At 29.3% G+C, this 24,688-nt stretch overlaps 1 protein-coding gene across 2 annotated transcripts in view; it reads left to right on the top strand.

Annotated features, from left to right (window-relative positions):
* LOC134832576 (tyrosine-protein phosphatase Lar) overlaps positions 1 to 21,381 on the top strand; it is a 62,661-nt gene extending 41,280 nt beyond the window's left edge. Inside the window, exons 5-17 of one of the 2 annotated variants that reach the window (XM_063846641.1) lie at positions 2,522 to 2,701; positions 5,605 to 5,991; positions 6,606 to 6,890; positions 7,600 to 7,700; positions 7,760 to 7,859; positions 7,921 to 8,164; positions 8,233 to 8,324; positions 8,450 to 8,494; positions 9,535 to 9,650; positions 10,056 to 10,236; positions 12,977 to 13,116; positions 14,187 to 17,801; positions 19,092 to 21,381. In XM_063846641.1, the coding sequence (XP_063702711.1) occupies positions 2,522 to 2,701; positions 5,605 to 5,991; positions 6,606 to 6,890; positions 7,600 to 7,700; positions 7,760 to 7,859; positions 7,921 to 8,164; positions 8,233 to 8,324; positions 8,450 to 8,494; positions 9,535 to 9,650; positions 10,056 to 10,236; positions 12,977 to 13,116; positions 14,187 to 17,801; positions 19,092 to 19,307 (5,702 nt within the window). In that variant the 3' untranslated portion in view covers positions 19,308 to 21,381. Of the gene's footprint in view, positions 1 to 2,521; positions 2,702 to 5,604; positions 5,992 to 6,605; positions 6,891 to 7,599; positions 7,701 to 7,759; positions 7,860 to 7,920; positions 8,165 to 8,232; positions 8,325 to 8,449; positions 8,495 to 9,534; positions 9,651 to 10,055; positions 10,237 to 12,976; positions 13,117 to 14,183; positions 17,802 to 19,091 lie in introns of both variants that reach the window. The other variant, XM_063846640.1, reaches the window with a different exon arrangement.
* The last annotated feature ends 3,307 nt before the right edge of the window (positions 21,382 to 24,688 follow it).

The following is a 24,688-nucleotide window of genomic DNA, read 5'->3' as shown; positions in this document are numbered from 1 at the left end:
TTATAATGATGCTTTGTGTGTTACTTGCTTGCCAGTCAAACGTATACGATTCCTGGGAAACTTCATTTCATTTTTTTTTGTCTCTCAACAACACGGAAATGTTACAATTTTCTGTCTGTGGATATCATCTTCAACTGCAAGTGAAGTCTTCGAGCAGAGCAAGAAAAAAAATACGAAAAGAAGTAAAAGAGATCATTTTGATCGAAAAAATATCCTTGTGTGTCACGAAACGAAACATTTTTGACAAATATTGTCTGGCAAAAATACACAATTTCCATCCGAGAGTACTCTGCAGATATTTACATAAATTTTCAAGAAACAAAAAAAAAATGACGAAGCTGAAATACAATTTCCTATAAATAAATACATTTGCCATGCCTACTTGATGGATGTCATGCCATGCCACTTTAAGCTGGAAATTTCAAGTGTTTTATTTTTTCCATCGCACTCGCTTTGGGAACACAAAAGACAACAATTTTCCAGCAAATTATGCCGATCTTCGGCACGCATGCATCTCACTGCCGGAATCAATCATGAGAGAGTCGTCGTTGTTGATTTAACCGAAAAATTTCGAAAGAAAAATATATTACTCCCACAAAATTATTGTCACAAAATTCAATTCATCATTGAGAGTTTTGTTCTGTGCGACGGCGACAAAACGGAAATAAATTTCCATATCTCTCACTCAATGAAATTTTATTAATATAGAATTTCATATCGACATTTTTTTTGATGTTTTTGTCTGATTTTATTTTTCGTCGCAACGACAACGGAATGCAATTCATGTTTTTGATAAGTCATTTTATGATTGACAAGCGAATTCATTTTGAATTTTTGCGGATTTTCAGTGCATTTTTGATTTGAGTATAATTTCACTTTGAATTTCAGGCAGTTTTTTGAAGTTTAATTTTTTTTTTTTTGATAATTAAAAAAAAAATAATTTAGTACCTAAAATAAAATATATTTATTTTACAAAGCTGCAATTAAAAAAAAATAAATAAATTTATTTTTAGGAATAATTGGATTAAATTAAATTTAATCAAAATAAATTACTTTCTATTTTTTTATATTTTAAAAAATTAATTTGATTTTTAAAATAAAAAAAAAATTTAAATAATAATAAATTAATGGATGAATGTTTTAATTTTTATTTAAATTAATATATTTTAGGTAAATAAATAAATATATCAATTTTTCATCACCCCTTTCCGATTTTGACATTTTTTGAAAAATTGTTGAAAGATTACACAAAAAATTACAAAAAATAATAAAATTTCACTTAAAAAAAATCCTCATCTAAGAAATACTAAGAGGTTGCAAAAAATTTAAAAAAATGTGTATCTAAATATTTTACAGTTTTTAAAATAATATTTTTTATAACACGTTTAGTGTTCTTTAATTCCGCTAAATAACCCGCACTCTCTCGAAACACTTGTCGCGTAAAAATCGTTTATAAAACGTTTTAAAGTGCGCCTTAAAGGATCACGAAGGATCGGAACACAAGTGCTCGTCACACTTCCATGTCAAGCATACCGTTCTAGCGTGAAGAAAAAAACATAATTAATCTAATAAATATACGGCAAAGTCACAATTTTATAAGAGTGCGGTTTCATTAGGGATCTTGGGAATGGTTTTTTGTGTCTTACCGACTCTCAAACACACTTAAAAAGTACGGCAAATGTAAAATCTCTCTCTCGTCGTTTTCGTCGTTTGTTGGGAATAAATTTTATCTTTTTGAAAAATAAAGTGTTGTGTTGCCTTGTTGCCACTTCGTCTTCGTCGTTTTCTGCTGTTGTTGACGACTAGAAGAGCATCATTAAAATTTTTCGACTGTTTTTGTAGATAAACTCGCATGCCAGAAATATTTTGCACATTAATTCAGACACTTTTTAAGGCACATCATAAAAGTATCACTTTCAATTTAATTAGCTGCTCCAGCTAAGCCATTCATTCATCAGCCGAGCTAACCAACCAAGTTGCTGCTTTTATTAAATTAAAGTATGAATTACATAATTTTCGGTAGGTACGCGTCGCTGTTGTTGCACCGTACCAAGGTAGTTGTAATTTTTGGATGGATGAAGGATGAAGGGATTACAGATGGGGGTAAACATTGTTAATGGCTTTTGTATGTGTGTTGAACGATAAAAGTGAAAATTGTGTGGTTTTGTTTTATAAATTATAAAATTAGGATCAAATTTTAGCACTTTCTGTTGTTCTGCGGAAACTTTTTGTCTACAAAGTTGGACAAGATTTTCTTTCTTGCCGAAAAAGTAACCAAAAGAGCCGACAAAAGGAACAAACCGATGTGAAATTAATTATTTTATTAAAGGGAACCATTGTCACTTTGATTTTGTATCCCCTTGGCAGCTTATTAAGTTTTCCTTTTACCCTTTTTGCTTATTGTTATTTTGTGAAATAAATCACCTTTCGACTTCCATTGTTTGTTGTCTGCAAAGATGACATTTTTCTGGCTTTATTAAAATCACAAACTGATCCATCATCTCATTTTTCTTCTTTTCAGCTGATAAAACTCCTCCGGGTTTCCCGAATATTGTGCAAGGGCCCCAAACACGAGTCATCGAAATCGGACATACGGCTGTGCTGCAATGTAAAGCTACGGGTAATCCGATTCCCAAAATTCATTGGTACAGAGATCAAAAGCGACTGGACATGAATGATCCCCGGTATACATTACAAGATGGTAAGTGAACGTAATTTATATTTATTTAGCATTAATGAAATTTTCGGATTTTAAAATGACGAGGGTGACTCTGTTTTGAAATGGTTTCGAGGTCAGTTTTAATTTAAATAAAAAAAAAATAATTTAAATAAAAATAAATTTTTAAGTTTTAAATTAAAAAAAATAATAAAAAATAATATTTTAAGAAAAAAAAATAAATTTAAATTAATTATTTTTTTTTTATTTTTTTCTTTAATTTTATAATTTTTATTTTTTTTTTTTTTTTTTAAATTTGCAATGTTTTCTGATAATATTATTTTTTTTGTGATTTATTTTACAGTTTTTAGTTTTTTTTTATTTTTAAATATTCATTTTCTTTATAAATAATTTTTATAATTGCAATTTTCGCAAATTATTTGATTTTTTACTTTTTTTAATAATTTTACTTTATTTAAAATGTTTCGAAATTTATTATATTATTAATTTAATTATTTTTTAAATTTTAACAATTTTTGATTTTAATTAAAATTTGAACAAAAATTTTAAATTAATTTTAAAGTTTTTAATGATTTTTTTCAAAGTTTATGCTTTATTTTTTTTCAATTTTTATTTTCTTTAAGACAAGATTTTTTTTCAAAAATTAAATTTAAATAGTGTGAAAAAACACAAAAAAAAAACTTAGAATTTAAATCAAAAGATTTATTTAAAAATAAAAATGTCTTTAAATTCACAAAAATAATCAAGATGTCGTAAAATTTTCTGTCATAAAATAAAAATAACAAGTCTCGTATAATTAAAAATGTCATTTTAATGTTGATCCACCCTATAAATTTCATGACTTGAAATCATTAGCACATACTCACGTCTCTGTGCCATACTGACGAAAGCCAGAGCAGCACAGGCAACTAACGAACGTGCATTTATTGTTATTATGATACCGAGAATTGAGCTATGCAATGCAGACATTTAATTCAATAATGAAAACATTTTAGGTTTTTGCATTTCATTTGCTTTCTTGCTTTTTTCGATGCATATTGCCTTAACTAGCAACCGAGCAAAGGGGGTTTAGCACACAGAAAATCGAACATATTATATTCGAGAAACGGAGAAAATGGAATGGAAAAACAAAAAGAAAGTGCATTATTATGCAAATCAGTTTTTAAAGTTCCTACTGCCTTTAATATGTTCTCGTGGGAGACACACTCTCGTACAAGAATTTTGAGAATTTTTTTACTTGAAATTGGAAATTTACCCTTTTCCAGTTAGAGACTTGTCATAACGCACACATGAATATTATTCTTCGGAGGGCCTTCTGTGGCGGCTTAGAATTAGAAAGTTTTCTTATGTCGACATGTTTTGTGTTCTTTCTCTCTCGCTCTCGTTTGCAAAAGAGTGTATTAAGGACATGCACAGAAAATTATATAAATTTGAAAGTCGTTAATCATATTCCTTGGGAATTGTTTTTGTGTGTGTGTTTGCCGTTATTGTTAATATATTGCTCCGTATAAATTTCACAGCAAAAGAAGGTCTTAGAAGAAAAGGAAATTTTTTCATGTCGTGCACAAGTTATGTCCGGAATGTGCTGCCAATTTACATAAATAAATGAATTCGAGGTCAAATGGTCACCGTAATCAATATTCTTATCAATCTTCTTGAGGCAAAATTTTTAACGCATTTTAATTTTTTTTTTAAATCAATATTTTGAGTCTGTCTGTCAAAAATTTTATGAATTTGACATGAAAAAATATTAAATATCTTTAAAAATTAAAATTAAACGACAGTTAAAAAAATTCTAAAAATAACAAAAAAAAATTAAAAATACAAATAATTTTTTATTTTTTTTAATTCAATCTCAATAACAATTTAAAAAATCTTAAAAGGTTAAAAAAATAAATAAATTTTTCAGTTAAAAATTTGAAAATCGCAATTTTGCTAATTCAAATAACAAAAAAAAATTAAAAATATAAATAATTTTTTATTTTTTTTAATTCAATCTCAATAACAATTTAAAAAATCTTTAAAAGTTAAAAAAATAAATGAATTTTAAGTTAAAATTCTTATTGAAGAGAAATTTCCAAAATCTAAAAAAACTCGTAAATCTCAATTCAAAAAATTACCGTTAAAAATTTGAAAATTGCAATTTTGCTAATTCAAATAAAAAATAAATCGTAAAAAGCACTCAAATTTAAATTTGCCTTCTGCGATAACTTTTATATCCCGCTTTTTTGTTCCAGACAGGAATTCTAATATTTCGTCATAAATTGCATTGATTCTTTTTTCTAACCAATCCTATTTCCTTTTTTATTTTTATATTTTTTTCCGTCGAAATACTGAAGATATATTCGCAAAAATTCATGGAGCGATATCAGTCAAGTCATGAATTCATTACAACGTTGCCCCGTTTTAATTTTATTATATTACCAACCGACCGCAATTCATTTTGTTTTATTCCCTAAATAAAAATATGGCAATGCAAGCACTTTAAACTAACGCAAGAACGAAGGAATAATAATAAAAAAAAAGTCCGAATATCAACTTATGGAAAATAATTTCAGGAAGTCATAACTTAAACCAAAATGGGCAAGTAAAAGAATGTTAGTGCAACGCGAGTCCTATATTATTATTATTTTTGTGTGGAAGGCACGGCAAGGCGAGGAACGGGGACGCTGTGCTGTAAGAGGCACAATCAGACATGCACTTTAAAATATTTGAATTATTACTTCCGTTTGTTTTAGTACAACTCAGCTGATCTCGAAACCATGTTGTTATTTTTTTTCTATTTTATTTTTAGCAAAACGAGAAAAAATTGCGAAACAAGATTTATAATGAAGAAACGTCGTCGTGTCGTTCTTGACGATAATAATAAAAAAATATTTCAAAATGAAAAAACTAACAACGATTCAATTAAAAAATTCTTTTTGCAGGCAATCTACAAATCTCCAACAGTCAAGAAGACGACAAAGGCAAGTATGAATGCGTTGCGGAGAACGCCGTTGGCACGGAACACTCGAAAGCCATCGATTTGTATGTGAAGAAGCGTCGAGTCCCGCCACAATTTTCGCGTCCTCCAGAGCCGATCAACGAAGTGATGCTTGGGGCGAATTTGACGTTGACTTGCGTGGCGGTCGGCTCCCCGATGCCGTACGTGAAATGGCGCAAGGGAGTTGACGAGGACTTGACGCGCGAAGATGAGCTGCCCGTTGGTCGAAATGTCCTGGAATTGACGAATATTCAAGCAAGTGCGAATTATACGTGTGTGGCGGCATCGACGTTGGGAGTGATTGAGGCGAATGCACTCGTTAAAGTGCAATGTAAGTATACGTTTGACATGTTATTTGATCTTTAATTGATAGGAAAATATGATCAGCAAAGACAAAAAATATTTAATTATTTTTTTAAATATCGAATTAAGTTATGTTAAATACAAGGAAGTTCGTTTTATATATTTTTGAGTCTTTTTTAATAAAAAAATAAAATATTTGACCTTTCATATAGATTTTTAATGATTTAAAATTTAAAAAAAAATTGTTCATAATTATTTTAAAATTATTTAAAAAAATAAAAAATTAACATTTTCAGCAAGTTTTGCTCTTCTTTTATTATTTTTTTTATTTTTCTAAATTTTTGTAAAAATTAATAAAGCAATTTTTGAAAAAAAAAAAAATCAAGATACAGAAAAAACTTACATTTACACAATTTTTTTTCGATCTTAAATTGTTTTTTTAATTTTTATAAAAAATAGTATATTTGAATAAAAATAATTTTTTTTTATAAAATTTCTCAAAAATTGAATGAAAATAAAATTTCTCCATTACAAACCAAAAATTTTAAATAATTTTGAGAAATTTTTATTCACTTTCTTGACTTTAAAAATTAAAAAAATTTTTTTTCAAAATTCTAATTTAATGAAAATTTTACTTTTCAGCTCTCCCAGCTGCCCCCACAGACCTCACAATATCCGAGGTCTCCGCCACATCCGTACGCCTCGAATGGAGCTACAAAGGTCCCGAAGACTTGCAATACTACGTCATCCAGTACAAGCCGAAGAACGCGAATCAGGCATTCAGCGAAATCAGTGGCATCATCACGATGTTTTACGTTGTGCGGTCTCTCAGTCCCTACACGGAATACGAATTCTACGTGATTGCTGTCAACAACATTGGACGTGGACCACCGTCATCGGCAGCATCGACAACAACCGGTGAAACGGGTAAGTTTCGCTTTTTAATTTGCGAAAAAGTGCGCTTTGATTTTGAAACAGATCAAAAATTTTTTGTGTTACTAAATCACACTCACTTTTTTTTTTAAATGTAACTTTAACTCACTGAATTAAACGCAAAAATATTTTCTCCTTGTCACTATCTCCGCTACTAACATGACAAATAACTGACATGGATACCCGAAAATCTTGTAAGTTTGAGTCTCGTTTTTCCGCGAACGAATGACTAAAATGAATTTTCCCCGTTTTTTCTCTCTCTCTCATCTCTCTCATGCCGCACGACATCCATCCAGGCATTAACGTTTTTTTGAATAAATGAAATGTTAATGACTTTTAAAATAAAATAATCGATAGGGTCGAGTAAGTTTCCGTTTTTCTCCTAGTTGTTTCCCTGTATTTTTCATTAAAATTTAATTGTTATCATTAATGCATATTATTTTTGTTGCATCTTTATTTTTGGAAGCATGGTCCCCGTATATGATTTTTCCAAAAATATAAAAAAAAATAATTTTTTTATTAATGAAATAGAGAAAAAAAAAAATGTAGTAGTCGTTATTCCGTAGATAAGTAGAATTTTTAAATATTTATCTTTTGATCGAATGCGAATGGTGTGTTTTAATTGAATCATTTGATCCTTAAAATGTGCCTTGCGTGACATTTGAGACAAAAATTTGTAATAATTTTAATTTTTTTTATCTAGCGATGGAAAGTGCACCGCGAAACATTCAAGTAAGGCCATTGAGCTCGTCTACGATGGTTGTCACGTGGGAACCTCCAGAGACTCCAAATGGACAAATAACGGTAAGAATGATTTTTATCATGTCAAAACAATTTTTTTATACATTTTCATATTTTTTTAGGGTTACAAAGTCTTTTACACGACAGATCCGGCCCAACCTGAAGCTTCTTGGGAGTCGCAGATGGTAGATAATAGTGAGCTAACAACTATTTCTGAGCTAAGTGAGTTTTTCAAAGCATTTTTCAATAATTTTTTTAATTGTTTCGTAAAATTTTCTTTTAGCCCCTCATAAAATCTACACGATAAAAATCCAGGCAATCTCCTCCCAAGGCACAGGACCTCTAAGTAGTCCGATTCAGGTGAAGACGCAACAAGGTGTTCCCTCACAACCGCAAAATTTGCGAGCGATAGACGTAGGCGAGACATCTGTCACGCTGCAATGGCTCAAACCCACTCATTCCGGCGAGAATATCGTTCACTACGAGTTATATTGGAATGATACGTACGCAAATGAGCAACATCATCAGTGAGTTTGCGATTTTTTTTCCTTTTTTATGAAACCAAAAATAAAAATTTAAAAAAAAATTATTTTAGACGCATTCCAAACAGTGAACAACACACGTTGAGTGGCTTGTATCCCGATACATTGTATTATATTTGGTTGGCAGCACGTTCTCAAAACACACGTTGAGTGGCTTGTATCCCGATACATTGTATTATATTTGGTTGGCAGCACGTTCTCAAAGAGGTAAAATCAATAAAAAATTTTTTAAAATTATTTTCTCACAAAAAAAAATCATTTTTTTAGGAGAAGGTGCTACAACGCCCCCAATTCCAGTCCGAACAAAACAATACGGTAAGATCATAGTCTCCTGTCTTTCCCCTTTAAAATTTTATCAGAGCTACGAATCGCAAGATTCCACTCTGATAAAATTAAAAAGGACAAGGTAACTTGTGTAACGAATTACAAAAATAAGAAAAATGATCAAAACTACAAACAAAATACAAAAAAATCATAGAAATAGCCATAAAAATCAAACCTACAGAAAAAAGTCGTTATGAGTGTTCAAATGAATGATAAAATCTTCAAATTGATGTCTTGTTATTGTGCTCTTTTCCGTATATTATAAAATTAATCGTCTTCAAAAATTAAAAAAAATTGAGTATGAGAATTTTAAAAATTTTTATTAAATATTTTGAATGTCTTTGAATGAATGAATGTGATTTTAATACAAAAATTTATTTGTAATTTGCATGCTTCTTCACTTTTTTGATCAAAATATGTTTCACAATTAAAGGATAATTTTGTCCTAATTTATATTTTTTTTTTAAATTTTGATTTTTTATATTAGTAAGTGTAGCGCACCTGTAAAGAAAATACATGGCCAAGGCACTTGTTTGGATTGAAATTTATTTTTTTTTATTTTAAATTTTATTTTTTGAAAATTTTCTTTGAGATATTTTTTTTTTGCAAAAAAAAATAATATTTTTTTTATTGATTTTGAAAATTCTGAATGGAATTCTAATTTTTGTAAGAGCACAATTATATTGCATCTATAAAACTCACATAGTTTGTACCTAAAAAAAATAAAACGTCAGTTGCACCAGTTGATGTCATTTCTTACAGCTAAAAAAATTATTGCTATTTTTTTTAAATTTTATTTTTATATTTTTTGAACGCTCTTTAAATTTTTTAAAAATTTTTATTTTTCTTTAAAAAAAATATTTTAGTACAATTTATGGTTTATTTATGATTTTTATAATTTTTATTGTTGAATATTTGTCAACAAAGTCATTTTCCTTATTAGTTTCCTTTAGTTACCTTTTTGTCTTTAAATTTTTATTTTGTAATAAAAAAAAACAAATCGCGTCATTGGTATATTTATTACTACTTAGTACCTGGAGCCCCTCCAAGAAATATTAGCGCAGAAAGTACGAGTCCGACGACAATTTTGGTGTCGTGGCTTCCCCCAGAAGCAGAAAGATCAAACGGGCGAATTGTCTACTACAAGGTAAGTGTAGTTAAAATTGTTAGATTTTTGTTTTTTGAATCGTTTTAGGTGAAAAATTATGTTTATTCAGTGTCAAAAAAAAAAAAAATAATTAAATAAATAAAAATAAAAAATTAATTAAATTAAATAAATTTATTAATTAAATTAAATTAATTTAATAATTAAAAAGTTAAATTTAAATTTAATTTAATTTTTTTTTATTAAATTTAAAATAAAATTAATAAATTAAAAAAAATTATTAAAAATTCAAAAATAGAAAATTTCTTCAAAATATTAAAAAATCACCTAAAACGATTTATTTACAAAAATTTTTTAACCTTTCAATATTTAGCTACTGCTACCGTAAATCCTTTTTCAATAATAAAGAAAATAATAATATTTATCATTTTCCAATTGTGTCCAAAGGTGTTCATTGTTGAAGTGGGTCGTTCTGACAGTGAAGCCACTGTTACGACAGTGAATACCACCCAATTGGTATTGGACGAGCTTAAACGATGGACTGAGTATAAAATTTGGGTGTTAGCTGGCACATCGGTAGGTGACGGTCCAAAATCATTTCCCGTCAAAATTAGAACGTTGGAAGATGGTATGTATTTGTGAACCTCTCACTTTATTCCTCACACCAAATTTTTTATTTTTAAATTTAATTTTTTTGTTCAAATTTTTAAAAATTTACACACTTTTTAAATATTCCATAAATTTTTATTTTTATTCATTCTTTTGTTTTGTCCTTCAAAAAAAAAATTATTATTTAATTTTTGTACAACTAACGATCAAAATTTTTGAATAACAAGATTTTTTAACCGGTAGTAGTGGAAAGGTAAACTTTTATTAGTCAACTTTTTTAATAATAATAATTGTGATAATTGTTTTTTGCACAATTTATTTTTGAAAATTTAACAACTTTTTGCACCTTTTTAACTAATTAAATAACACCTATATATATTAACACTTTTTTAACGCACCATTTTTTGGAGTTGAGTTACTTTTTTGTATAAAAAAAATGAAAAGATTTTTTGTATATCACGTGTTTTTTTATTAATCTCTCACGCACCTTAAAAAAAATGAAAATTTGTGCACAAATTTTTAATAATAATCACGCACTTCTATCACTTCTATATATTTTTGTGTCATTTATTTTTGGAAATATACTCTATATGTTATTTTTGAATATCTCTCTTTTTGAAATATATAATGTCTGTTTGTTGAGATAACAGCACAAAAAAAAATAACAAATAAAAAATTATTTACAGGTGGATGCAGATTTTGTTTTTTGGATAACTAAATTTTTTTATATACTTACTGTGTGTTTTGTCCTTTTTGAATTTTGATATTAATATTATATATAAATATTTTTGATGCAATACTAATCATATATAATAACTAATAATAATAACAACACTCTTTTTTCTCTTCTTCTACTTTTTTCTCACAAAAAAAAACAATGAATTTTTGATGTTTTTTCACGAATTTTTGTACATTTTTATCATCATGACACGAAACAACTAAACTTTTTTGTAGAAATTTTTTTGTTTTTTGATAAATACTCAAAGATGTTCCCGCACGAACGTAGTAGAAACATTGTAGAAACACATCCTTTGATATATTTTTGCACACTTTTTATTATTTTATTTTTTATTAGTTCCTTTTAAAAGCACAATTTTTACACAATCCAAATTTTTCGTTGAAAAGAACACAATTGCATGACTTTTTTATATACACAAAAAAATAAAAGCTTTGGAAAAAACTTGATTGTTGCACCAATTTTTTTTTTCGGGGCACGAAGTTTTTTTTTCCAAAGTTAAAAAAAAAAAATATTTTAAGATTATATATATATTGCACAACCGCACCAAAAATTCACGCAAATTTTTTGATATGAAATCTCTGCACAAAAATTTAATGAACGTAGGCACAGTAGAAAAAAAAACTTTGAAACAGGCACTGTCCACTTTTCTTTGTTTGAACTCACTATTTTATTAACAAAAAGAATTAAATTTCGCTTAATTGTAATTAATTTCTGAGAATCTTGAAAAAAATCACGAACGAATATATTGCACCAAGTAACGTTGTTGTTTGAACAATGCACACATTTTTTAAAACTTTTTAATCTGAGTGTGTCTGAGAACGAGTGCGAATGAATGAATGTATTGAGAAAAAAATTAAATAAATTGAAAATGCGAAAAATTGCCTTCAAAGAAAATTAAACAAAAATCTGCTTCCATTTGAAACTTACAACAAATACAAAAAAAATTAATAAGGTGTAAAAAACAGGAAATTTTCCGGGAAAAAAATCAATTTTATTTATTAATTTTATTTTAAAGATTTTTAATTTTTAAAAACTCATTTTAAAAAAAAGTCCTTTTTTTTGATAAAATTTTTTTAAAATAAATAACACGGAATTTTTTCTCTAAACTTTTTTTGATGAAAAAAACTTCAAATGTTGATAAAACATATTTTTGGAATCAACAATTTTTTTGAAAACGAAAAAAATACTTTTTGGTTAAAAATAAATCAAATGGATTTTCGACAACGTAGAAATTAAGAGTGAGTACTAAAATCCTGTTTTAATTTTGCTTTTTGATGTTCAGAATCCTCTTAGTCTGATAAATAATTTTTTTATTAAAAAAATAAATTTTCCTGTAATTTTTTAATAATTAAAAAAAATATATTTTATAAAAAAAATTAAATAGAAATCGTAAGAATTTTTATAGAGGAAGAAGTAGGTTTGAAAAAAATGCTTTAAAAAAATATTTTTTAGTTTTGGCTTTAATTTATTTTCTCGCAAATGAATATTTTATTGACAATAAAAAAAAGGTAATTTTCGCATTTACAATTGGTTGAACTGCCAAACATATGAAGGAAAGTTTTTCATTTGCTGTTCCAAATTTTTCTTATATAAATATCTTTTCTTTGTCATAATAATAAACGTCTATTAAGTTAATGGCTATTTAGTTCTATCTCTCTTTTTTGTCGTTAACTTTGTTATGAAACTAACAAAATATTCGCTAGAGATTCGTCAATTTTAGTAACTAACAAAAAAAAAGTAAATAAATAATTAATAACCGAAGGTTTGATAAAAATGGCTGAATTTATCGACAAATGTGCCTCGTAAAATAATACTTTGAGAAAAAATAAGAAAACAAAAGAACATGAATAGAATTAGAAGATATTTAATTAAGTTTTGCGTCGTCATGTCAATATAATTAATCCCAATGATCAAATTTCAATACATTTTTTTGAGAGATTTTTGATCTTTGTGGATAAAGCTTACGAAGGGCATGAAGAATTTTCCCTAATATTTTTCGTTTTTCATCAAAAATGTTTAGTGCCTGGGCAATGCCAAGATGTAAAGGCAGCTGCGATAAATTCCACGGCAGCTCATGTCTCGTGGAAGCCCCCATTGGAGAAGGAACGCAATGGCATGATTCGCGGTTATCACATTCACGTGCAGGAAGTTAGAGATGATGTAAGTATTTTAATTTTAGGTCGATTAAATTTTTTTTTTCAAACTTTTTGTCCTCCGTATTTTTATATGTCAAAAAAATTTATCAAAAATTACCTTTAAAATAAAATTAAAAAAATATTTAAAAAAAATATTTTCGAAATTTTTGTACCGAAATTTTTATTTTTAAATGAGTTCTCTTCTTCAAAAATTGGCAGAATTAAAAAAAAAAATTTGATAATTTTTTTAATGATTATTCTAAAATATAAAATCTACTTAAAATCATAAAAAAAAATATGTTTTCTTAATTTAAAAATTATTTAATTTATTATTGATTTACCTAATTTAAAAATTTTATTTCAAACTTTTTTTTTCTAAATTTTTTAAAATAATTTAATTTCATTTTTTTTTTTATTTAGTTTTATTCATTTTAATTTATTATTTAGGCCGCTCCAAATGAAACTGGTAGTTTTTTTTTGTTAAAAATTTCATCAAAAATTACCGATTTTTGGTGTATTTCCATAATTTTTCATAAAACTTTCAAGAAAATTTTTCAATGTTTTAGTAATTTTTGTCTTAAAAATGGTATTTCAACATAAATTTTTCTTTTAAAAATAATTTTTATAAAAATTATTGAATTTTTGTTTTCAAAAAAAATTTTGACAGTTTTTTTTTAAAATTCATTTTTTTTTTCAATTTTAATTAAAAAAATTTTAAATCATTTTTTTCTACACAAATATCAGTGTAAAAAAGTCAAAACAACAAAAATATTCAATTAATAAAAATTAAAAAATTAATAAAAAATTGGCATTTCGTATGAAAAAAAGTATTTCAAAATTTTTTATTTTTTTTGCCCCCTCCCCCATTTTTATTTCAAAAATATTGGACAAAACTATTGAGTTTCATTTGGAGCGGCCTTATTTAATTTTTATTGATTTAATTTAAAAAAATAACAGAAATATAAATTAAATTATAAAAAAAAAATAAATAAAATTTTAAAAAAATTAGGACAAAAGGTTTGAAATAAAATTTAAACGACTTAATTTTTAATTTCAATTAAAATAATCAACTTTTCTTAAATTTTTCCCAAGCAGAGTCGCGCTCCATTGTCTGACGCCATGAAATTCGACGTTGTCGACGGTCTCGAATTCAATGTCACCACTCTTCAACCCGACACGAAATACTCCATCCAAGTAGCTGCCTTGACACGCAAAGGCGACGGCGATCGTACAGATCCCGTAATCATCAAAACTCCGGGTGGCGTGCCAATCCGTCCCGTCGTAAATTTAAAAATGAACCAACAAGAGCCCCGCGTTGTCGTTGAACTCGAATGGGAAAAACCAAGCAAAACCTACGGCGAATTACGTGGCTACCGCTTACGTTACGGACCCCGTGAAAACGCCTTGGTCGAAGAAATGTTGCCAGGTCACACTACTTCGCGCCAATTTAATGACTTGGAACGCGGTGTGCAATACGAATTCCGCATTGCGGGTGTTAATCAAGTCGGCATCGGACAAGAAAGTGTCAAATATTTCACGACACCCGAAGGTGTTCCCAGTGGCCCGCCATTTAACATCAGTATTCGCTTCCAAACGCCCGATGTGTTGTGCATCACGTGGGAACCGCCACCGCGCGAACAACGAAACGGACAAATTATCCGGTACGACGTGCAATTTCACAAGAAAATCGATCACGGGCTCGGCACGGAACGCAATACAACCGCTACGAAGGCTGTTTTTACGAATTTAGAAGAAGCTACGGAATATGTCGTGCGAATTCGAGCGTACACGAAACAAGGCTCTGGTCCGTTTACAGAGAAAAAAATAATTACGACGGAAAAGGATATGGGAAGAGCTCCAATGAGTGTGCAAGCTCTTGCTACGTCGGAACAAACGGTTGAGGTTTGGTGGGAACCTGTGCCCTCGAGAAACAACAAATTAATTGGCTACAAAATTTTCTACACGATGACAGCTATTGAGGATTTGGATGAATGGCAGACGAAAATTGTTGGTCTCACTGAATCTGTGGATTTAATAAATTTAGAAAAATTCGCTGAATACGCGGTTGCCATTGCAGCACGTTTCCGCGACGGTTTAGGACGTTTGAGTGAAAAAATTACTGTTCGCGTGAAGCCTGAAGATGTCCCGCTGAGTTTGAGAGCTTATGATGTCAGTACTCATTCCATGACTCTCACATGGTCTCCGCCAATCCGCTTGAATCCCATCAATTATCGCATTAGTTTCGACGCTGTGAAAGAATTTGTCGATTCGCAAGGCATCACACAAACCCAAATCATCCCGAAACGCGAAATTATCTTGAAACATCACATCAGATCGCACACAATCAACGAATTGTCTCCGTTTACGACGTATTTTGTCAATGTGAGTGCCGTGCCGAACGATTATTCGTACCGCCCACCGACGAAAATTACCGTTACAACGCAAATGGCGGCGCCGCAACCGATGGTAAAGCCCGATTTTTACGGCGTCGTTAACGGCGAAGAGATTCAAGTCATCTTACCTCAAGCTTCGGAGGAATATGGACCCATTTCGCATTATTATTTGATCGTAGTACCCGAAGATAAGTCAAATTCGCACAAACAACCCGATCAATTTTTAACGGAGGAAATGTTGCCGGGACATTTGGGATATCGCGTCGAACGAGTAAATGCCCCATATATCGCCGATATTTTCTTGCAACGAAATATCCCGTATACCTATCATTTGGGCTCGGGCGAGACGCATCACAATTTTACCAACAAAAAACTCGAACGCGGCAAACGTTATCGGATTTTCGTACGAGCTGTAGTTGATACGCCACAAAAACATTTGTACACGTCAAGCCCGTTTTCGGAATTTTTGGCTTTAGACATGCGTGAAGCTCCTCCCGGTGAGCCGCCAAATCGCCCAGATCCAAGTAATAATGGATATGACCCGGATGTGACTTTTATCGATCGCAAAGACCCGCCGGAGATGATTTGGATTTTTGGTCCTTTAGTGGCGGCGGCAATTTTGTGTATTTTCCTCGTTGCGATTTATATTCTGCGAAAAAAACGTCAACCTTGCAAGAGTTCCGACCCAGGAGTAACGAGACCTTTGATGTCAGCTGATATCGCTGCAAGTACCGCCCCAACAGATCCCGTCGATATGCGTCGTTTGAATTTCCAGACACCCGGCATGATAAGTCATCCCCCGATTCCGATCTCTGAACTGGCAAATCACATCGAACGCTTGAAAGCCAACGATAATCTCAAGTTTTCGCAAGAATACGAAAGTATCGAGCCTGGGCAGCAGTTTACGTGGGATCATTCAGACATGGAAGTGAATAAACCGAAAAATCGGTATGCCAATGTGACAGCTTACGATCATTCGCGAGTCATTTTGCAGATTGAGAATGGGGTACAGGGCTCGGATTACATCAATGCCAATTACTGCGATGGGTATCGGAAGCATAATGCGTATATTGCGACGCAAGGACCGCTTCAGGAGACATGTGCCGACTTTTGGCGCATGTGTTGGGAACAAAAAACCGCCACAATTGTCATGATGACGCGTTTGGAGGAACGTGCTCGTATCAAATGTGATCAATATTGGCCAACACGCGGCACCGAAGTTTACGGCAACATGACAGTTACCATCACAGAAACGCAGGAACTTGCAACTTACGCCATCAGGACTTTCCAACTGTGTCGCAACAATTCGGCAGAACGTCGTGAAATCAAGCAACTTCAATTCACGGCATGGCCTGATCACGGAGTTCCCGAATTTCCGGCTCCTTTCTTGCAATTCTTGAAACGCACAAAGAGTCTAAATCCCATGGATGCTGGTCCAATTATCGTTCATTGCTCTGCCGGGGTTGGGCGTACGGGATGCTACATCGTCATTGATTCCATGCTGGAACGCATGAAACACGAAAAAATGGTCGATATCTATGGGCATGTCACCTGCCTACGAGCACAACGAAACTACATGGTACAAACGGAAGATCAGTACATTTTCATTCATGATGCGCTCTTGGAGGCCGTCATTTGCGGCAATACAGAAGTGCCGGCACGCAACTTGCACAATCACATCCAGAAACTCATGCAGATCGAGATGGGCGAAAATATCACGGGCATGGAGACGGAATTCAAAAAGTTGTCAAACATCAAGGCAGACTCGACGCGTTTCGTTACCGCCAATTTACCATGCAACAAACACAAAAATCGTCTCGTGCACATTTTGCCGTACGAATCGAGTCGTGTTTGTTTGACGCCGATCCGTGGCATCGAGGGCAGCGATTACATCAATGCCAGTTTCGTGGATGGGTATCGTTACAGATTTGCTTATATTGCGGCGCAGGCTCCGTTGCAAGACACCGCGGAAGATTTCTGGCGCATGTTGTGGGAACACAACTCGACGATTGTCGTGATGTTGACGAAACTCAAGGAAATGGGACGCGAAAAATGCTTCCAGTATTGGCCGTCGGAGAGATCGGTGCGTTATCAGTATTACGTTGTGGATCCGATCGCGGAATATAACATGCCGCAATACAAGTTGCGCGAATTTAAGGTAACCGATGCACGTGATGGATCGTCACGAACAGTGCGGCAATTCCAGTTTGTTGATTGGCCTGAACAGGGAGTCCCGAAATCTGGCGAAGGATTTATCGATTTCATTGGGCAAGTGCACAAAACGAAGGAACAATTCGGACAAGATGGGCCTATTACAGTAAGTTTTCACTTTTTCAACGTTTTTTTTTTAAAGAACGTAAGATCTTAAGTCAAACAAATTTCGTTAGATATTTTTGTTAAAATTTTTATTTTTATTTTTATCAAATCAAAGTTTCAGCTTTTTTTTTAAGTTTTTTAAGGTAATATCTTAAGTTATGACTTAAGATTCTTACGTTCTTGTAATGAAGCTAGACTGCAAAAACTTATCACTTAAACTTAAACATAAAAAAAAGTTGTGAAATTTAATTTTAAACATTTTATTCAAATTTTTTGACTAATATTAAAAACAACTAAAAAAATTAAAATTTCATCTATTTTTTTGTTTTTTCAAAGTTTTTGGAAAAGTATAAGTTTTTTTTTTGTAAAATAATGAAAATTTGTCAAAAAATTTGAAAAAATTCTTATTTGGTTCAAAAATTCAAACAAATTTTTTTTTTTTTTTTTGATTAAATTTTCAAGTTTTTGAAAATTTTTTTCAAAATTTGAAAATATTTTGACGTTTTGGCTTAAAATTCGTAAATGTCAATTCAAAAAATGACCGTTAAAAATTTTAAACTTAATTTTTTTTAATTTTGAAAATTTTTTATAGCTTTCAAGCCTCAAAACTTAATTTTTGTTAAATTTTTAACAATTCAAGCACTTTTGAAATTCAATAACTCCCAAAAATTAACTTACTTTGTTATTTACTTTTATGTACTGAAAAAAAAAAATAATAAAAATCACTTGAATTTGACGGCTAAATATTTTTTTATTAAAAAATCACTTCAGTTTGACTAAAATTTAATTAATTGACTTAATTTATATAATATTTTTTTTACAAAATTAAAAAAAAAATAATTTTTACGAAATTCGGTAAAAAAAAAAGCGAAAAACTTATTGATTTTGACTTAAAGGTAATCTTAAGTCATTTTTTTTTTTAATTTTTACTGAATTCTAAATGATATAAATCTTTTTATAAAAGTTTAAGTCATAAGTTTTTAAAATAAAATTTATTTATGACTTGACTTAAGTATTTTTTGACCCTTAAGTCATACGTATAACATTTTTATATGAACTTAAGATCTTAAGTCAAATGAATTTCAAGAATCATTAAATATTCAAATTAAAAATTTTTCATTCCTTAACAAATTTTCTAGTTTTTTAAAGAACTTATGTAAAAACTACTGATGATTCTTAAAATTTACGTCTTAAGTTATGACTTAAGATCCTTAAGTTCATAAAAATCAATCACACATTTGCTCTTTCAATTAAAAATCGAAACTTTACTAATCAAAAAATCATCTTTTAGGTCCATTGCAGTGCCGGAGTCGGCAGAACTGGCGTCTTCATTACGCTCAGCATCGTACTCGAACGCATGCAGTACGAGGGTGTCCTGGATGTCTTCCAAACGGTGCGCATTTTGCGCGCACAACGTCCCGCAATGGTCCAAACAGAGGACCAATATCAATTCTGTTATCGTGCAGCTCTCGAGTATCTGGGTTCATTTGATCACTACGCCAATTAAAACTCATGCATATCGCTAAGTCCCCTCTAAGCACATGTAAATAATGGATGTGACACACGAAAAGCTTAAAATATAATGTTAAAAATGACCACCCAGCTTGAAAAAAAAAATCACCTGTATTTGTATGAAGTACATGACAAAAAGCTTTATCGAATTTTTTAACTCACAAACAAATAATAATCGTGTGGTTGTGACAACACCAAGTAATTAAAAAAAAAATAATTAATTATCATCCTCAGAGAAATAATTTTGAACTTAAAAGAAAATTAAGTACATCGAATCCCATCCAATAATTTTTAAATTATTTTTTTGATTAAATTGCAACTTGATTACTTATAAAAAACGACAAGGGCTTGCTGGACAAGACTTTACCTGATAAAAATATAAAAATTAAAAGGAAATGTATACTAGAAAGAAACAAAAATCACCAAAACGGAGACTTAATTTAAAATACTTTCTTTGCCCAGCTTTCGCTCTTGACAAAATTTGATGTTCCTCGCGCTAAATTTAGTTGCCACACACCTTTTAGACAAAGACAAAATTTAAACAAACCAGAAATGTTCGTAAAATGTGTCTATGTTAACACACTGCTGATACCTAAAAAAAAATAAAATAAAAAGTATATGTCATGAAATTGCTATAAAATGCTGATAGAACCCACGAGACAAAAGAAAACTAGAAATATTTAAAAAAAAATGACTTGAAAAAACTAAATAATGTGAAACAATCATTGAACGATGCATTATTTTCTAGCTAATATTAAAATATATAGATTAAAAATAAATAAATAAATAATAAAAATAGAAAGAAATTTATAGGGTTAAAAAAAATTAACAAATATTCAAGTTTTGACAGTTAAAAAAATTAATAATAATGAAAAATTAAAAAAAAGACACCATTTCCCAATTTTTGACTTGGAACAAAAAAAATCCAAATAGAAAAAATGCATTTAATATCAAAAAAATCATCACCATCATCACGAATTTTTAGTTGAATTCCATCCATTAACATCACAATCATCATAGCAAACTAAAAATCTTCGAATCTCATGACTTGACTTCGAAACATATGCAGGATGTGCTTTTTATTGAGCACAAAACAACCTTTTTCAATTACTCTTTCCCCTAAAAAGAAGAAAAAGAAAAGTAATATCAAAAGTGTATCAGAACAAAAAAATATTTAAAAAAAAAATGTATCAATTACTTAGAACTTTAGCGAATTAGTTTGTGTAGTGATTTAATTTTAGGACATAAATAAAAAAAAACTGTAGCTTTTTTTATTCAAACAAAAAAAAATAATATCAAGAATTAAATTGTAAGAAAAAAAAAGGTTTAGAGTATGGCAATTATTAATTATAATTAATTAACTAACATGAATATCTCGAAATAACGTAAAAAATACTCTAATTCTCTGGCTTATTCTTCGTTCTCGTTAGCTAATTACAAAAAAAAAAAAAAATAATATAAACAATAGAAAGTCCGTTAAATTCTCGCGTGAAGTAATTCATTGGAGAACTGGACAAAGAACAACAAAAATCCACCATATCATAGAAAATAAAATGCTTGCCTTTTTGTATTAAAAAAAAAAAAAGCTTCGTTCATTCCCCAACTGTTTAATTTTAAGCTTAGCGAGAAAGAAGTAAATTTAAGACTGTGGATGTTAATTAAGTTTTAATGCTTGCCTCACCTTACAATATATAATTACGCCCCGAGTCCTTGCCTTTTTATTATTATTAAATAATTAATTTTAATTCCTTTGTTACAATTTTAACGTTAATTCATAAATAAATAGTTCAGAAGCACAAATCCTAAAATAAAAAAAAAATAATTTTAAACTAACAAAGTTACTTTTACGCACAACTCTGTTTTTAGTTAGTAACGGTGATATTTTATTAATGAAACTGCTTTGCCATACAAAATAAAAAAAAAGTATTTTACTCGCATTCCGCTGAAACTAAAGCATCACCAGAAAAAAATGCAGCTTTTTGCTCTTTACTGCCATTTCGATCTCTAATTAACTATTTTTCCATTTTTTAATGTTCTTTTACTATAGATTTTTTAATTAATTTTATTAACAACTGAATTAAATGTTTTTTAACTAAATATTTGACTAAGTAAAGTAAACTAAGGCTGATTAAGTTTACATTCGTTTATAGTTTTTAGCATGCACTTTACGTTAAAAAAGGGTTAAAGAAAAAAAAATTAAATTAGTTTGTAGAATTTAGCTTGTTTCAAAATATAAAAAACAACGCGAAAAATGAATTATATTTAAGTAAGGGAAGTGGTCAAAAAAGTTCGTAAAAAAGAATGACTTAATATGAAAAAAGAGAAAAATTGTAAAAAAAAACTCCACACAATTGCAACTAAATTAATTATACATTAATATTATTGATCGTAGAGAGTTGAAGGATAAATAAATAAATGATAAGTTGTAAGGAAATACGTATAAACTATGAGAATAAGGTGAATATAAAAAAAATATTGTAATAAAAATTATTGATATTGAAAAAAAAGTGAAAAAAGAAAATAATCATGAAAAATAAAAATTAAATATGAATGAAAATTTTGGATTTTTTATTTTAAAATGTGGTTTTTGTAAGTTTTTTCATTAAAAAATAATTAAGTTAAATATTTTAATTAAATTATTTTTTCTTTTGAAAAAAAATATTAATAATAATTAATTTTAAAAGAATAATTTATTTAATTTAATATATTAGGTAATATAATTTAAATTAAATAAATAATTAATTATTTTTTTTAATGAATTATTATTAATATTTTTTTCAAAAGAAAAAAAAATATTTTAATTAAAATCTTTAAATTAATAAAATAAATTTAATTAATTATTTTTTTGTCAATTCCTATTCGAAAAATTCAAAAAGCTTCAAAATTAGTATTTATTAATTTTTAGTAGGTACAAATTATATTTCAGAAATTTTTGAAAAAAAAAATTAATAATAAATTCTTAAGAACTATTTTTCTCAAAATTTAAAGAATGGCTCAATTTAATTTTTTTCTCTTAAATATTTATTTGTTCATAAAAAATCGAATACCATTGAAACATTTAAAGGCCACTGAAATTACCTAAAAGCACAAAAAAATATTAAAAATAATTTTAATCAAATTCAAAAATCTCACAGTAGAAAAAGCCATCATTGTCAAGGGAGCATATCCATGAACGTCGAAATTAAATGACTGCTGACTTCGCATCATAACTAAAAGCAACGCCTTTTTCGTTGAAATTTCTTCAATATCGTACCACGTTGAATTATAAATCCGCAAAGCCACTTCTGCGCCTTTTGCTGAAACAAGTTCCCCGAAAAAGCAGTACAGAAAGGCTTGCGTGATTGAAGCAATGGACAAAATAATTAGCTGATTAAATGGATTGATGATCATCATGATCATTTCGAAACCCAAGATAATGATGAGCGAAGAAAGTTCGAGAGCGACAACTGGTTCGAATATTTTTTTGCACAAACGATGCAAAGCGATGGTTTTTTGGTGTAATTCTGCGCATTTTTTCAAATAATTTTTAGAAGAAATTTTTTCGATGTACGATTTTCCTAATTGACCGAAATATTCTCCGCATAATTCGAAACGAGATGCCATATATAATGAAAGTATGAAGAAATATCCATCAAAACCTGAAAATATTTTAATAAAAAATTTAAAAAAAAAATAAGAAAATTGTTACCTAGGTAAGTAATTGGACAATAGGCAACCAAAATTGATGTGTAAATATAATTAATTAAATATCCAGGATTGCTGTTGCTCCTAAAAAAAATAAAAATTGAAAGAAAAAATATTTTTCAATTAAAAACTTACGGAATTCCAGGTACAAGAGTGTAAATCGGATAAGTCCACGGTTTTCCAAACAGCAAAGGAAATAAAATAACAACAATTGCAGCTTGAAAATAAATAACGGTAAGAAACTGCAAGAGAAACTTCGAGTAATTTTCATATTTTTCCACAACTGAGCCATGAATTAAATTTAAATCGTCTTTTCCTTCTTGAATTTGCTGCTTTATAAGATCTTTAATCCATCGATATTCCTCTCGAAAATATATTAAGCTGGAAACTTTGATTAAAATCTGAAAAAAATTATTAATTCAATCTTTAAAATAAATTTAAAAAAAAAAAATTACATGAATTCCAAACAAAAAAGCAATCATCGCAGAACAAAAGTCTTCCAGATTTTCAATTGAATTTTTCACACAAAGAAAAGCAAAAGTAATTCCAATTGTAAAGTCAGTTAAAAAGAGAAAACACAAAATTTTCGTTGTCAAACTTGAATTTCGAAACCATTTTCGGTCAAAAATATTTATGCCAGAGAGGTTGAGCCAAAATTCCAAAAAGCTCAAATATCCTAATAGATTCGAATTTTGATACAATTTTTTTAGTCTTGTGAATTGCATCGTTCCTGAAGTTAAACTAAACTTCAGAATAATAGAAAAGTTGTTCAGTATTTTCGTCAGACGTAATTTTAAGAAACGCCCGTTGAGTTTCCTGCCCATTTGAAAAAAAAAACCCTCAATTTCCGGAAATTGCTTGGTCGTCAATTTTTTGAAAATTGGGAAAGCTTATTTTTACCCTTTACACAAAATTAACACGAATTGTAATTTTGTGCTGAAAAATTTTTTTTCTCGAAAACAAATAATTTTTTTCGGTTGTTGAACTTTTCTTCTTTTAATATTGAAGAATTTTATAACTGAAACATAAGTTAAAAGTAAAAAAAAAATAAATTTAATTTTTATCGCTTATATTTTATTGAGCTACTTCACACTTTAACTTAATAAATCAGTTTAATTTTAGCAAGCCACAATTTCTTCTGATTTTTTTTTATTTTTTCATAAAAAATCGAAGAAATTGAAAGAATTTATAAGCCACAGAAAATACCTGAAAATAAAATTATTTTTTTTTTTAATTTTTTTTTCAAATCAATTTTAAGTTCTCACATTTGCCAAACTCTCCATATTCAAAGGACAAAAATTATGAACATCGAAATACAACGACTTTTGACTATGCATGATTGTCAAAACAATAGCCTTCTTTGTCGCAACATCATCAATATCGTACCATTTTGAGTTATAGATGCTCGTGGCAACATTCGATGTCTTCTCGGCAACGAGTTCGCCGCACATGCAAAACAACGATGATTCCGTCAGCGAACAGACAGCCAAGATGTAAAATTGATTGTAAGGATCCATCAAAAATATAGCAGATTGAAATCCCAAAGAGACCATAAGTGAGAAAATTTCGAGAGCAACAATTGGTAAAAATACGTCTTGGCAAATGGCATGCAATTTTAGTGTTTTTTTGTGAAGTTTGACGCATTCAATTAAATATTCCATCGATGAAAACTCGCGTGATGTACCTAGTTTT

This window comes from Culicoides brevitarsis, chromosome 2 (assembly GCF_036172545.1).
Source record: "Culicoides brevitarsis isolate CSIRO-B50_1 chromosome 2, AGI_CSIRO_Cbre_v1, whole genome shotgun sequence".
Classification (NCBI taxonomy): Eukaryota; Metazoa; Arthropoda; class Insecta; order Diptera; family Ceratopogonidae; genus Culicoides; species Culicoides brevitarsis.
The sequence above is the reverse complement of the archived record's forward strand: the minus strand, read 5'-3'. Positions and strand labels throughout refer to the sequence as shown.